Below are 14,640 nucleotides of genomic sequence, written 5' to 3' on the forward strand. Positions count from 1 at the left end.
GTTTCCAACTATGCATATCACCGCGCGAGAATTCAGAGCTGGCGACACATCACCCTACAGTGGTGCAGGCTGAGCACGAGCAGCACAGCTGTGTGGTGCTGGCCAGGCGTGGGGGGGAGAGTAGGATAGCAAAGATGCTAAGTGGTTTGAATAATTTAAGAAAAAAAAAAAAGTCCTTTCTGCATCCTTTTAAAGATAATCAGAGAAACATCCCTCATCCACGTCTCCACTCTCCCTGGTGAAGCTTGGGGCTGGGAGAGAGGCTGCGGTTTCCACTCCAGGGGACGAGCAGGAGGTAGGTGCCAGAAATTCAGGAACATCTGACCACAAGTAGGGGCTCGCCCCTCCGCCCTCAACCACCCTCCCTCTGATGCTGGCTGGGGCAGGGAAGGGGAAAGAAAGGTGGACACTGCATGGCAGAGTGATTAGTCATTTTCTCAGGAACTGGCCTGAATGTGCTGCTTGCTGTCTCCAAGAATGTTTATTAGTCACATTACTTATTGCTTGGTCTGACTCAGATGCTAGGCATGATTCTGGTGCTGAACAGGATGAGCTCCTGCCCATTGACAGAGCATGTCTCTTTTGCCACAGGTACCTGTGCAAACCAGCAGTGAAGGCAGCAGTCACAGGTGCTTGTGTCTCTCTTTACAATTTAATCCCCTTCCTTAAACTCCAGTTCTTGGATTTCTTCCTAGTTTTCCACACTAATCCCAAAATATGCAACCTTCCATTTACTAGGGCTCAACACCTGCCACCATGCCAGCCTTGGTGGACCGAGTCAGGCTTTGTGCTGGGCACTGGCTGCTGGGCATAGCTGCCTCCTGGCTGCCCCTTGCCCTGCCCAGGGCAAAGAGTGTCTTGCTGCTCTCCATCACTCCTCCATCTCCATGGGAACCACTTGGGAATCAGCAGTTGGGTTTAATCTGGTCATCCTAGAGGAAAATAAGGAATAAAGAAAAAAAAATAAACAAAAAGAGAAGTCAAGGGAAACTAAAGCCAGATGAGATTTAGCAATGATCTTTATGGTAGGCAAATCCTTGCTGCACTGGTGTGTTCTGGGTGATCAAAGATGAGGGGCCAGGAGCTTGTTTCCATCCCAGTCCTCCCAGCCTGGCCCCCGGGAGCAAAGAAGCAAAGAGGAGAAGGAGGAGGAGGAGGAGAAGGAGGAGGAGGAGAAGGAGGGGGCTGCCAGTGTTGGGAAGCTGCCCATTCCCCGGTGGAGCATTGGCCTGCGGTAGGTGCCTGTTAAAATTTTGTGCCTGTTACTATTTTGTCAGCCAGACTTTGCTTTTTAGAGAATGTTTTCATTCTGTTCATACAGCAAATAAGCCCAGTGGGAAATGCACTGTTACAGCTCTGCACGTTCAGCTCCCTCCATGGCAGCATAACCTCTCAAGGGGAAGATCTCCTCACTTTAGAGGACTGGATAAAGTACAGTTGTGATTTACTCATGGAGAGCAGCAGCCACATCCCGTCAGACAGATGTATCTTTTTACCAGCATTTTATTTCTTGAGTGGTGTGTGTGGGGTTTTCCCTTCTCCAAAGCAACACCTTACTCTGATGTCTGAGTCAGTTGGGGCACTGCCTGCTCCAGCAAGTGCATCCCTCTCTCCCAGTCCATTTTTTCATTTGTTTGAGTCACTGTGGGCACTGTGTGTCAGGTGTTGAAGTGTCCCTGACACTGCACTTGGGCATTTCACACACGGATAACAGCCTGGCGCTGGCACCAGATTAATGTGGTCACTGCAGCTCTGCAAGGTCCTGGCTTTCTGTCCCTATGGACAGGACTCGGCTTATCTGAAAGTGCCCTCTTGCCAAACCCCCTGCAATGGGGACTGCCTGGCAGTGCTTTGACCGACTGCCCTGATTTCTCTTGAATATCCATTCACTGTCAGAGCATTTTTCTTTGTTCATTGTGCACAGGACAAAGACGATATTGTTCCTCTCCTCCTGCTATTTCTTTTTAAAGCTTCCCTCAGTCTTCCTTTCTAGGAAAACAACAGTGCTGGTCCTTTCAACACTGTCCCCACAGGGCATGTTTTCCAGCACCTTATGTTACTGACATAGGTGGAGAAGTGAGGAAGAAATGGTGCTGCACAGCACAGACACCCCATGTTCAGGGTCACAAAACAACAGCTTTCTAACTTATTTTTTGTTTTACAGACCTTTAAATAGTTTCTAGTGGCAGTAGTGACAGCATATGCTATCACTTTTTGTGGACAGTGGAATTTTCCTAAATTTTTCTGTCTTTTGGAGACATTGAAGGAGCAATATTTAACATTTTCTTTACCATTTCTCTTGCTTCCATTTTTTTTCCCTCTCTACAGCTTTTAAAGTTGGCATTGGCAAAGCAGAATTCAAAAATGAAATCACCAATTTATCATCACATTTAGGCAGTTTTCATTTTAACTGATTGTTCTTACCAAAACAGATTTTTTTATAACTAACAAATTATCCACGCACAGGGACTCTGTAAGCTTTATTTATGTGTTGAGAGAAACTTTTTGTGGTTGCAAATCCAGGGGAATGCTGTACTCTGATGCTACAGCAAGTGCCACATTAGGAGCAACCAGCATGGACAGCACAGTGAGAGTCAAGCAGAAGATAAGGATGTGTGCTGGAACAGGGTGACACAGGGACAGGGAACACAGATGGTTTGACTCCATCTCCCCATCCTCATCACAATGGTGAAAAATGGGACAGTTCATGGTCCCTTGGAAGAAGCCGCCTGCTTTCATGGTTCTCTGGTGCAGCTGTCGCATGAGTATATCCATGCCGATTGATGGGATTCCCAGCTGTGAGCTGTGTTAAATATCAAACCCAACAGGGTTCTTTTAGCTCTGAGAACCAGAAGATGGAGTGAGATCAGTCTGGAACTCCAGCCTGCTGTGCCTGCACTGACCAAAGCAGTATCAGGGCTTGAGAGGCCAGCTGTGGGTTTCATCTTTGGAACAACTGAAGCCTTTCCTTGTTTCCACAGCTCTATGACTTTCAGTTTTTTCAGAGCAGTAGTTTTCAGTTCTGCTAAAAGACATAGCGCCCTTAACCCACCTCCCAGAGCTCAGTGGAGCTGCCACATCCTCCCTAGCTTCTGTCACACCCACAGGCTGCACCACTCAGCTATTGCAAGGCAAGGAATTGACTCAGACTTGAGACTGCCTCCAAGCAGATGGAGCAGCACAGTGGCACCATGGTGGGTTCATATGATGTGCAGTAATACAGCACCTCTCTGTGCACACGCTGCTAAGCCCAGGTGTCACTCCCTAGTTAGTGGCTAGATGAGCCACAAAATTCCTTGGCTGTCACTAGGACACCACGTGCCAAGACATAAATGGCCTCAAACGTAAAGCCCATGTTGTAACCACAACAGAAGCTGACCATCTCCATTCCACTAAAACACACTTAGAAAGTGTCCTGTGCCACCCAAACCAACCCTACAGTGCACAGCCTAGGCCCATTCATCCTGCTGCTACGCTTGGAGTAGGGATGTCCCTGTGCAGACCTGTCCACCACGGAGAGCCTCCGGTGGCTCCTCTCTGCAAACGGACAGCCCGAGTGTACAGGGAAATCACATCTCAGATGTCAGCTGGGTTAGAGCCATAAGCTCAGGAGGACACAGGTAAGTGAACTGGCCTTCTTATCACTGCATCATAGAGCAGGAAGGCTTCAGTGAACCTTGTATGCACATGCTACAGCATGTTATGCCCAAGAGAAGCTGCCTGGGGAGTATCTGTGTTACTACCCACTCTGCCTATCAGGAAGCCAAGGCTGTGCTTGCCAGATCCTGTGGTTATTTACTCTGGCACAAAATTAGAATAACTCTGTTTGTACTGGAGCATGAGCAGAATTTAACTCTTACCTAAAAAACAAACATGAGAGCAAGGAATATGAATACATTTAAGAGTGTAAGAAAATATATTTATTAAATTTCATGGCAATTGTATGGCAAAGATTGTTAAATACATGCGTACTTTTAGACACCCAAGCAATACAACAGGAATTACAACAAGCAAGCAAACTAGGTTTAAAACATATGCAAAGTTGTATCTTAATGTTAGGTTAGTCTTAAATGTCAACTGCCACACTGAAATATTATATCCCCAACATGATCCCATGCTTCCTTTTTCAAGCATGCATTTGTTTAACTGCTTAGCTGATAAATTTTCATATTGATATACTTTGTTGAATCAGTATTTTACTTGGCATGCTACACCTTCATTAAAGTGCCTTGTGATGATTTTCCTAAAATTGTAAAAGTACTTTTTCAATAGCGGATTTGGAAGCTGGAAAACTTCAGTATCATTCAGCAACAAGAAGACGTTGAATGACTGATTACATTTAGTGTGTTATGAAGACTAAATCAGTACATCAAGCTGACAAAATATTCTCAGAATTAATTTCTACAGATGACTATTTCAAATTGGCAAGTAATATCTTCACTAGTATTAAACAAAAGTCCATTAAAATCTTTGTAAAAACAGAACATAAAAACATCTCTAAACAAATTATTTATGCTGTAAAAAATATGGTATAAAAAGAGCTAAAAAAAATTGAACCTGTTCACAGTATGTATTTTTAATGTTACAGCATTATAATACAATGTTGTGTGTTTTTTTCGGGTGACCTGTATGATTCCACCAGTTCTGCTGTTTTATGCACTACAACAGTCTCAAAGTTCAAATTACTGTTACCTTCAAGTAGGATTTCAGATAAGAGTTGATTCAGTTGTCTTCTCTTTTTGCTATCCCCTGCTTCACAAACTTTTATGACATCCTATGAAACATAAAATTGTTGTTCATCCTAAGCCACTCTTGAATCACATTAAGGAAACACTGACAAAGTGATGTTCAAGAATTCTTTTTTTTTTTTTATTACTATTAAAGAGTGTGACCTTGCCAGTTTCTATTTTACCTTGCCCTGCTTGAGCTATTTATTTTTTAAGTTTTTCTTAATCCAAATAATGAAAATGAGAGCATTTAATTTTTTGCTTCGTCCCTGGGTAAGTTTTACTCGCTACATTTTGCACAACATGAGACCAAATGAGTTGCAAAGGTATTGAAGCTTCTTGTGGAAGTTGTGCATACACCTCCACTCCTGTAGCAACAGTCAAAGTGCAGATTTGGGACTGTCCAAAAACCTACCTAGAGATTTTGTTAGATGTCACATTAAAAAATAAGGATTTCATCTGTTCTGCTGCAAAAAGTCACCTGGGCAGTGCTGTCTCAAGAAGAGAGAGGGATTATTCCTGTCCTCTCATGAAACACTCTGCCAGAACAGCTCACCTGCACAGGGACGCTGAATCCCTGCCCTCCAAAATGCAGAAGTTCTCTGAGATATTTTTATTATTGTAAAAGCAGAAGGAATTAATAGAATTTTTGTAGGGGAAAAGTATTGTCATGCACCCTGGGACAACTTGTAAAGTTACAGAAACCCTGCCAATACCATCTGAGGTCTGTTTGCATAACATGCAGAGAGGAAACAAACACTGGCTATCTTAGAAACACTGGGGAAAATCCAAAGTTATATAAATGGGGGAGGGGAAAGAAAATCTTTATGGAATAAACTTTTCCAGCTTCTAAGGAGATATTTAATAATTTAAGACAGTTCTAAACATAATGAAATTAGTTTTTAAACACTCCAGCATTTCTGAATCCTTGTCTAGCATTTGGGCTCTTGGACTGTGTTTCCAGGCTTGCTAAGGAAAACGGAATGAAAAAGCCAAAAACAAATGTTGTGAAGGGCCAACAGTATCTCTGAGCATCAGCCACAGAGGGCACCACTTAATGCACAGCATCACGAGCACTGTGCAGTGTGTTGGGAGGAGTGCAGATGGCAGCTGCTTCCTCTAGGTGAAACTGCATCTCAGAAGGCATATATTCATGCAGAGGGCTCCAAAAAAAAACCACTCTGGCAATTGCAAGCCAAATTCCTCTGCCATATGCACCTAGGTACATAACGATGCAGGCACACGTGTCCATAAGGGGTTAGGACATAGTGTTAAAAATATTAATGTCTTTTGCACTGAAATCTTCATCAAAGTCTGTGGTGGAACTGAAGATGCTACTTACATGGGAAGCTCTCCATAGATTCATGGTACACAGAGCCTCGGCAGCAACCTGATTCTCTGAATGTTACATTTTCCTTATGTATTCAAAATTCTTTTACTATATTTCTATCTACTTGTAGGGATACAAGTATTCTATTTGCAAAGCAGTATTTATTTAAAAACAGAGCAAACAATTTCTCATTGCCTTTTCAGAGTGATGTCTAAATTCTCTCTCCAATGCATCCAACTGCCTTCATTTTTGCTACTATTCATGTTCAACTAAGTGTCCTGGAGGACACAATCACAGGAAACACCACAGCCCTAAGCTTTACCCTGCTGAACCTGTCAACAACAACAACAACAACAACAACAACAACAAAAAGGCAGCCTGAATATGCCTTTTCAGAGCAGCCTAAAACTTGAGGTCAGCAGGAGTGTGCTGCTGCCGTGTTCTTAGCCAAGGAAAGTTCTGGTCCCCCACATCAATCCAAGACGAAGAAACACGGCGCATTTGCCAATTGTGCCATGACAGACAACACGGCCACTGGTTCCCTTTGGAAATGGTTTACCCATGAAAGCAGCAGCTAGGGATAATAAAGACAGCTTACCACAGCAAACATCAGTTTTCAGGTTCGAAGTCTGCCTATACAGCCACTGCATAGCAGGGGAGGTAATTCACTGCCTGCCTGTAATATTAGCTTACTATTTTGTTGATATATTAACTAGTAATTCTGTGAGGTATATCACATGCAGATCTACCATCCCAAAATTTAACACACAAACCTGCGATCCCAGATCTCATTGCATGTCAGAACAACAAAAATAATGAATGTGTCAAATAGGAGAGTGCACAACATTACATCAAATGTGACTGATGTTCCATGCATACAGTGAACAGTACAAAAAACCCATTACAAACCCCAAATTGTCACATATGACAGGCATGGCTCAAAAATAAAAAGCAGCAGAACTGATGATTTTCTTCAGAAAGCAACTACTTGGCATTAATACCCTACATCTCTGAATACTGATCCAACTTGAGGATTGATGCACGGAGTTAGGCATAATAGTGTTTTGGACATAATCCCTTCTGGTCATATCCCTTCTGGAAGTCTGCTGTTGGCTTTTTGTGGTGTTTTTTTTTTTTTTTTTGTTGGTTGGTTTGTTTGTGATTTTTGTTTTTTTTTTCCTTTTTAAAATTTTTTAAAAGCTGCACTTTCTATTCTTCTAGAAAGAGAAACAAAAAACCAAAAGAACTAAAACAAAATAGATCATCTATAAAGGAACAAGATCTTTCAGAAAGTGATGGTAAGGAAATGCAGTACTTCAAGCTTCCTAAGGTATTTTTCAGAAAAAAATTGTCTGAAGAGGCTCACCAGGAAGCCCAAAGGCACTAGTACAAGAAGTCTGATCCCCTCTGAAGCTTACAATTGTTATCAAAGCATTTAGAGGCTAAAGAGCACCATGCTTTGAAAGTGAATTTGGTACAAAGACATTCCTAAAGATGTTTTACTAGTTTAACATGGCACTTGGGCTCAGAAAGCAAGTCCATTCCCTGACAGTCCTTGTCATTCTTCCTTACTGCTCCATGCACCTAGAGGTACACAACATTAGCACTCAACCTCTCACTACCCATCTAGCATTTGGATTCACTGCTGAAAATCTAAGATAGACATTGGCAGCACTGAATAGGCTCAAAGGAAACCACAGACGTGAAGCAGTTGAGCTTCCAAGTGCTAGAATGACAACTGCTTGCTGGTTCATAACTATTAAGCAATAATGATGCTACAGACACTGCACAAGCCTGTGTCTCTCCTGCATTTGCCCTACTCTTCTCTTACTGAAGCTGTTGCTGTCAACAGGACTCTTCTGCCTCGCATCCTGGAAGTAAGAACATCAGTCAAATAAAAGGTATGGTCAGAGTTTAAAAAAAAAAAAGAGATTAATAATTAGATGAGAGAGCATCAAGGCAAACCATGTATTTGTGGAGTTTTCCCCTACCTAGTCACTTAGAAATGGACCAATTTAAAATGTTGTTGCCTTTACTGAATAGGAAGAGCAGCACATGGAGAAACCTGAGTATGTGATGCTTGTGTGTAAGTGATTCACCATGGGAGCACTGCAAATGGTCTTAGGCTGCTGCCTGTGAGCTCAGTGTGTCCTCTGCAGTCGCCCTGACTTCCAGTCTGCTCAATTAAAAATTGCTAGTACTCTCAAACTTCAGTTTGATTTTGTTTCTTGCAATACACAGGCATATGAAAAGCACAGTTATTCTTCATGATCAGCTGTTCTGCTACAGAGGGTTTTTTTCATTTGGATCACCATACAATACTGATTGCTCCTCTGCATTGAGAAACTGCTCTATGAAAAAATGCAAACCACTACTCATACACTGTCCATGACATCTTCTGCTTTCAATTAAAAGCATATGGCAGCACAAGCTAAAATTCCTCTTAGGAGATAAACACATTAGGCCAAATCTACACTAGCGAAAAGAAATGCTCTAATAAAGAGGTATTGTGAAAAAGGTTTGTTACTATCAGGATTTAGCTACTTGTCAACTATTAAGCACAATGGGTAGAACTGCTTCCTTTCATGTATTAGTTTAGTGTTCTGAATAAGAGGCCATGAAACTTTCTCTTGTGCTGATGTCTGATGACAAATGGACATCACTCTTTTCACTGCCTGTCTTTTCATTCGCAGCCTTAATACTCCAAGACTCAACCTCAAAAGCCGAATCCTATCTGTGCTTTACGTCTTTTCAGAGACACTTTGCCACCCCTGCCAGATCTGCAGATTGAACTATTTTTCACTGCTTCACAGTTCAGTCTTCCAGAAGGCACACACGAGCAGTTGTTACTGATGATGATTTGGATACTATTTAGTGTTGTGCGTTTTTGTCAGTTTTGAAATACCTTTGTATTTTCATTCTACAGAGAAGGCAGAGACATGCCAACAGCTGAAACTGCACCATCCATTGCTGCAATTACCCACAAAGTAACTAACGAAATGGAGGTCTAAAAAAAAAATGGTTAGGGCTTTATGGAGACCCTTTTTGATCAAGCTGTTTAACATCTGACACCTCACCACTGTGTTTTACAGTAACAAACAGGTAAGTTAGAAAGTTTCTCCTGTACGCTAGTGAAATCCATGTATGCCACAGTCCGAAGTTTACACAGTGAAATAGTTTACAGTTACAGTTTACAGTTACAACTGTCTAGAGATGCATAAGTGAAAACAAGCATGTTAAAAGATGATTGTTCTGAACACTCCTTTAAGCGCAAAAATGTACATAATTTAAGCTTTCTTTGCATCGCATATCTGGTAAAGGAGAGGTAGAAATAGCCACATTAAAACCTCCTTGGGTTTCTCCCTGCCACTAGAGAAATCCTACTTTGTAGTCCCAGGTAGGATTTGTATAGAAGGTCCTGTGGGGTAGACACTTGAGATCAGCCAGGCAGCAGGTAATTACAAAGCTAATACAGTAAAGACCATCCAAAGAGCAATTTCTTCTCAAAGAGCTAGTACTACTACCTCTAATTTCGCATGCCAAACTGCTTGGACAGCTAATGTGAGCAGACAGAGATTTCCTCATGGCTTAAATTACCGCATAGTGCAAAGACTGCTGGACACTAATGGTGAATGGAGTACTGTACCACTTTGAAGCAGGAGGTCTGGAGCAGAAGCTATTAAATACAAAATGCATTAGTGCAATACCTTAGGAAAGATTAACTCCTTAACCAAAGGATAGAAAAAATATAGAGCATTCTAAGTTAAAAAAAAAAAAGGAAATTTTAAACTTTATGCAGTTCTTATTGAGGTTTCAATCAGTGTTACACTTTTTCCCCCCCAAGTTTGTACCCCTGAGTCAAACATTGAATAAACATTGTACAGTAGGTACAGAAACTAGTGTCTAGTTAAAAAGCAACAGGTTTGAATGGCCATTGCTTCAGAAGTGTTAAACAGTGACAATAACTCTCCATATAAGAGAAGGAAAAAATAGGACTCTCATTTGCTCTTAGTTTATAACTAGGTAAAAGATCTCAACGGTTTCCAACTACATTGTTTCCGTGTATTAGGCTGACATTTGTGATAAATGAAACCTTCAGTAAGGAAACCTGTTGGGGCTGCATCATTTGAGTCTGCATGGTTGAGAACAACTACAACAAAGCAAAGCAATCTTTCCAAGTTATAAGTTGCATGAGACTATGTTAATCTTGGAGCACTATGTGAAGGCAGGCAGAGTTCTTTGACTATGATTATAGGGGCTCTAAACTCAGTACCCCGTATATCCAATATATTTTACTAGAGTAATAATTAAATTGCTATAATTTTTGCCTTTCGGCCTCTATTACAATGGAATATTAACACTTTCACTAACTCAAACATGGTAACGTTCAGCTCACTAGAACTTCTGCTGACTGTCTCCAAGAATAATTCATGCTTTTTGCACTTTTCTTCTTGCTTTCTTTACAACATTGGGAATAAAAGCTTATTTAGAAGGCTGGTTCAGGAGCAACAAGGACTCACTGTTAATCATTTGGTTTGTTCTGAAAAAAATGTGTGAAGGACCACCCTATGTTAATGGGTTTAGGAGAGTCTTCATCATCCTTTGGGGGAAGAAGAAACTGTCGGGAATTAATGGAGCATGGGCTCCCAAAGGATGCATTTTCATTGTTGCTTTCAACTGATCCAGGAGAGTCCGGAGTGTCCATGTTCCAGGCATTTGTGTTTGCTTGAGGTCTGTAACCTGCAGTTTTATCCAATTCTTCCTCCACAGGTGAGCGACTCTCTGTATTCATAGCATTGACGGACAGCTGCATTTGTGGCTTATAGCCTGCTGTAGTCACTACGTCTATTTCTGGCTCCTCCTCTGATTTAATTTGAGGCTGATACATGGATTGGATGTCAATGTAAACCACCTGAGATGACCCCCCAGGTTCATCAGTAGGGGGATTTGAGATCTCCTCCTCAATGATAGGGGGGCAGTAGGACACAACAACATGGTTCTCCATTTCTGAGTCAGAGCCATCTTCAGGCACGGTGGTGTCTGCTGCTGGGGACATCATCTCCGTGTCTTCAATCTTGGGAGCTGCAGACTGTGTTTCCACCACTTCAACACTATTGGGGGTGCATGGGTTCATTTCCAGTGTTTTAAGTGTCTTATTCCCCTGAAGTGAGAAAAAGGAGAAGGGGGAAAGACTTAGCTAAAAAATCTGGAAAACATGAAAGCAACAACTCGCCCAAATTACACCAGTATGTCACTTGTGGATTGTACTCATCCCACAGCCATTAATACACTATAACCACAAAAACTGGTTATGATTTTTTGGCTCTTCACATATTCCTGTTAATGTTAAAAGTATTTTACACAAACTAAAGAGACTTGAGATCTTGCAGTAAGTGTTTGAGATCTCTTTCCCCAAATCTCAGCTTTGTATAACCCATTCCAGAAGGCTGTTTAAATGCCCACTTCCATCTACTGTAATTACCAGGAGGTTAGGATATGGCATATACACATCCCCATACTTTCTACTTCTGCTAACACTGTCACAAAGACCAGTGTGTTACTCCCACATCGTTATCACGTACTGACACTTCTCATTAGTTCAGGAAAAGAGAAATGCAGCAGTCCTTTCCTATTGCAAACATTACAAATAACTACACTAACAACAGCCTGACCGAAGTTACTCAGTAAACTGGCTTGTTTCCCCCTGCCACAGGGTTTTTTCTGCAATTGGAACAGATGAGTCAAGGTTTGCAAAAGAATTCTTTAACTTGCAATATCTTTCAAAAGTTTAAAATACTAGATTTAAAATCAGAGTTACCTCGCAGATGTTCCTCTGAAACTGCAGTGCCTTACTGTTCTCAGGATTCGGGATCTCTGGATAAAATGTTTCTTTAATCCTTTAAAGATGAAAGAATAAACTTCTATAAGTTAGCAAGGCTTGAAACAGATTGCAATTACACAAAAGGAGTCAGGACGTTTCTCTTTAATTCAGAATACTGAAGACATCTGGTGCAAAGATTTAGTGCATTGAACTTTCCCTGAGCATAATGGAAAAAACAGCAACTTTCTTTTTTTTTTTAAGTACGGAACTTGATATGTCACATTTACTAGAAGTCAAAGATGGGATGTTTACCTGAGCGTTTGTGGATGGCACAAATTACAGTATGTTGCCAGTTTATTTCCATCTGGGAACCATTTATAAACAGTGCTCACTGGGAGACAGGCTCCTGAAAAACCTTTTTGCATTCCTCACTCTGACCTCTCTCTAATGTGTCTCCTTCTACAAGGTGTTTTTGCCATCCAACTTTGAACAAAGCCCACTGACATCTTTGGGTACTTAGAGACAACAAAGAATGACTACAATGGTGGAATACCCTAGCACTGAAACCAACACTTCCAGGAAAAGATGAGAACTGAATGCAGGCACTCACCATTCCCTCTTTCGGTAGCAGAATATGCTGGCCACCACTCCAAGCAGCACCACCACTGCCACGGGGATGAGAATTGCAATGATTAATCCTACAGCTGGGGGATAAAAAAAGGAAGGACAGTAAATATATATCCAAAGTTATCAGCAAGTTTTAGGCCTTTTGCAACAACCACGGTGATTAAAGACCATTTCATCAAACTCATGTAACAGCGGCCTGCAAAGTGTGACCTATACCATTACCCTTCCTCTGGGTTGGAAGGGCAAAAGTCCACCCAATAAACAGCTGATTCAGTGACAACTACAGGAATCAGCAGATCCTTCTACCTGATTGCTTAATCGCAAAAGGCTTCATGTGCTGCACAAGACCAATCCCACTGTGATTCTGTTCTCAGTAAGCACTGGAATTGCACTTTCATGCTACCTGAGCTGGCCAAGCCTTTGGTAATGGCTCTTATAGGCCAACAACTCATTGCACTAACTGCACTGTCTCTTATATGGTTTACAAGGCTTCTAATCCCCAGGTTTTAGCTCCAACACATTCCCACTGCCTTCCTCCATTGATATTAAGTGTCCCAAATTTGATTTTTCATGTATTTCAGTTGCACCACAGTGTCTTTTATTAGAAATACTTTTTTTTTCTCTCATTCCCCAAAGTCAATCTCTTTTTTTTCTAATTGCCTTTTTGTGTTTGTTTCTGTCAGGGGATCAATAAAACTGAATTCAAAGCAGAGAGGCATCTGTTTACAATTCTGAAAATGATAAATATTTCCACAGTGTCTTTCTTCCCACCATCTATTAGCAGATATTCATCATGGGAAACCTGACAAAACAACTAGCTGCTTGAGAAGACTAAGCTCAGACTCCACTATATTTAGTAGTATCTTAGAAGTTATTTTTCTTGCATACGTTACCATGAACTAAAAAGTAGCTGCAATAAGAAAGGATCTTTCCCTCACCCTGAACTGTATCAATTTTTGTATTTATAAATAACCAACTAAATAAAGGAAAAATCAGACTATAGGCCCAAACTACCTAGGGAGACCAGAAAAAATCCAACAAAATAAGCTCAGCTTTATATACATTGTACAGCTCCTGTACTTAAGACTATTAATGAACAGGGATAATCAACTTACAGTCCTCCTTTGTCACCACATAGAGGCTGTTTGGAGGGCTCAACCCACCAGCAGTGTAGGCTTGTAGCTCCAGCTGGTAACTTGTTTTCCCTTGAAGATCAAGTATTTTCATAGACTTCTGTGTTAAGTTAGTGATGTTGTTAACTTTAAGTTCTGGATTCCCTGTTTTTTTGGAAGCAGTCAGAAAAGCATAACTGTGTAAGAAAGGATTCACAAAGACAGCCTGAGCTTTAGCAAAACTTTCTTGAAGCCAGCATATGAAACCTGAAGAACAGTCTCTGTAAAGGAAAACTGAAATAAGGAATCCTATCAATGCTGGTTGCTTATACAGCACCAAACAGCACAGGAGTGTGGTGTTGCCACTGCAGAGTGACCTCATTTCCTTACACTCCTGCTTGCCCTCTTACGTCAGTGTGAGTCAGGCTTCAGTTCTGTACAAAATGGGCACTGAAAGAATATACCCTATTAAATACAGCCATGTAACCTCCCCCTGTCTCATCTACTCAGGGTATCTGTGCACAGGACAGTGTGACACATTGCTGCTTAGTCACTGCACAACTTTATGGCCTGACTGAGCCAGGGTTTTCTCCAACTTTTGCTTTATATTAAAAAACAACTGTGCTAACCACACAAGGAGCTGGTTATTTTAAATGCCTTTGTCACATATCAGGGGCCAGTTATGCCAATGAGTAATGCAAGTGAATTATTATTAAAGCATCTTTTTTATTAAAGTGAACTTATTTTTTTTAAAAAAAGGAAAAAAAAGAAAAAAAGGAAGACAGAATAAGCAAGGAAGTTGTAATCTATACAATCCATTTACCTGATTCTGAAAGTCTAGGCTTTAAAGCATCTTTTTCACCTTTTGCAAAGGAAAGAAGATATCCTTTTAAAAACCCTCGGCATTCTTCAATAGGAATATCTTCCCATCTTACCAATATAGAATCTGAAGAAGTTTCTTCGACAGTAAAATTTGGTGCACTTTTTGGAGCTGTAGGGAGAATTATGAAAAAAGAAACTAGT

At 41.2% G+C, this 14,640-nt stretch overlaps 1 protein-coding gene across 3 annotated transcripts in view; it reads right to left on the minus strand.

Annotated features, from left to right (window-relative positions):
* Window positions 1-9,839: 9,839 nt before the first annotated feature.
* Window positions 9,840-14,640, minus strand: part of LIFR (LIF receptor subunit alpha) — a 54,974-nt gene continuing 50,173 nt past the window's right edge. For all 3 annotated transcript variants that reach the window (XM_027714588.2, XM_039383777.1, XM_027714585.2), the window contains 5 exons: window positions 14,441-14,608; window positions 13,621-13,782; window positions 12,489-12,582; window positions 11,876-11,954; window positions 9,840-11,218 (listed from right to left, as the gene is read on the minus strand). In XM_027714588.2, the coding sequence (XP_027570389.1) occupies window positions 10,580-11,218; window positions 11,876-11,954; window positions 12,489-12,582; window positions 13,621-13,782; window positions 14,441-14,608 (1,142 nt within the window). In that variant the 3' untranslated portion in view covers window positions 9,840-10,579. The remainder of the gene's footprint in view (window positions 11,219-11,875; window positions 11,955-12,488; window positions 12,583-13,620; window positions 13,783-14,440; window positions 14,609-14,640) is intronic.

This window comes from Pipra filicauda, unplaced genomic scaffold, assembly GCF_003945595.2.
Source record: "Pipra filicauda isolate LSUMZ 115617 unplaced genomic scaffold, ASM394559v2 scaffold325_size820570_pilon, whole genome shotgun sequence".
NCBI classification, from domain to species: Eukaryota; Metazoa; Chordata; class Aves; order Passeriformes; family Pipridae; genus Pipra; species Pipra filicauda.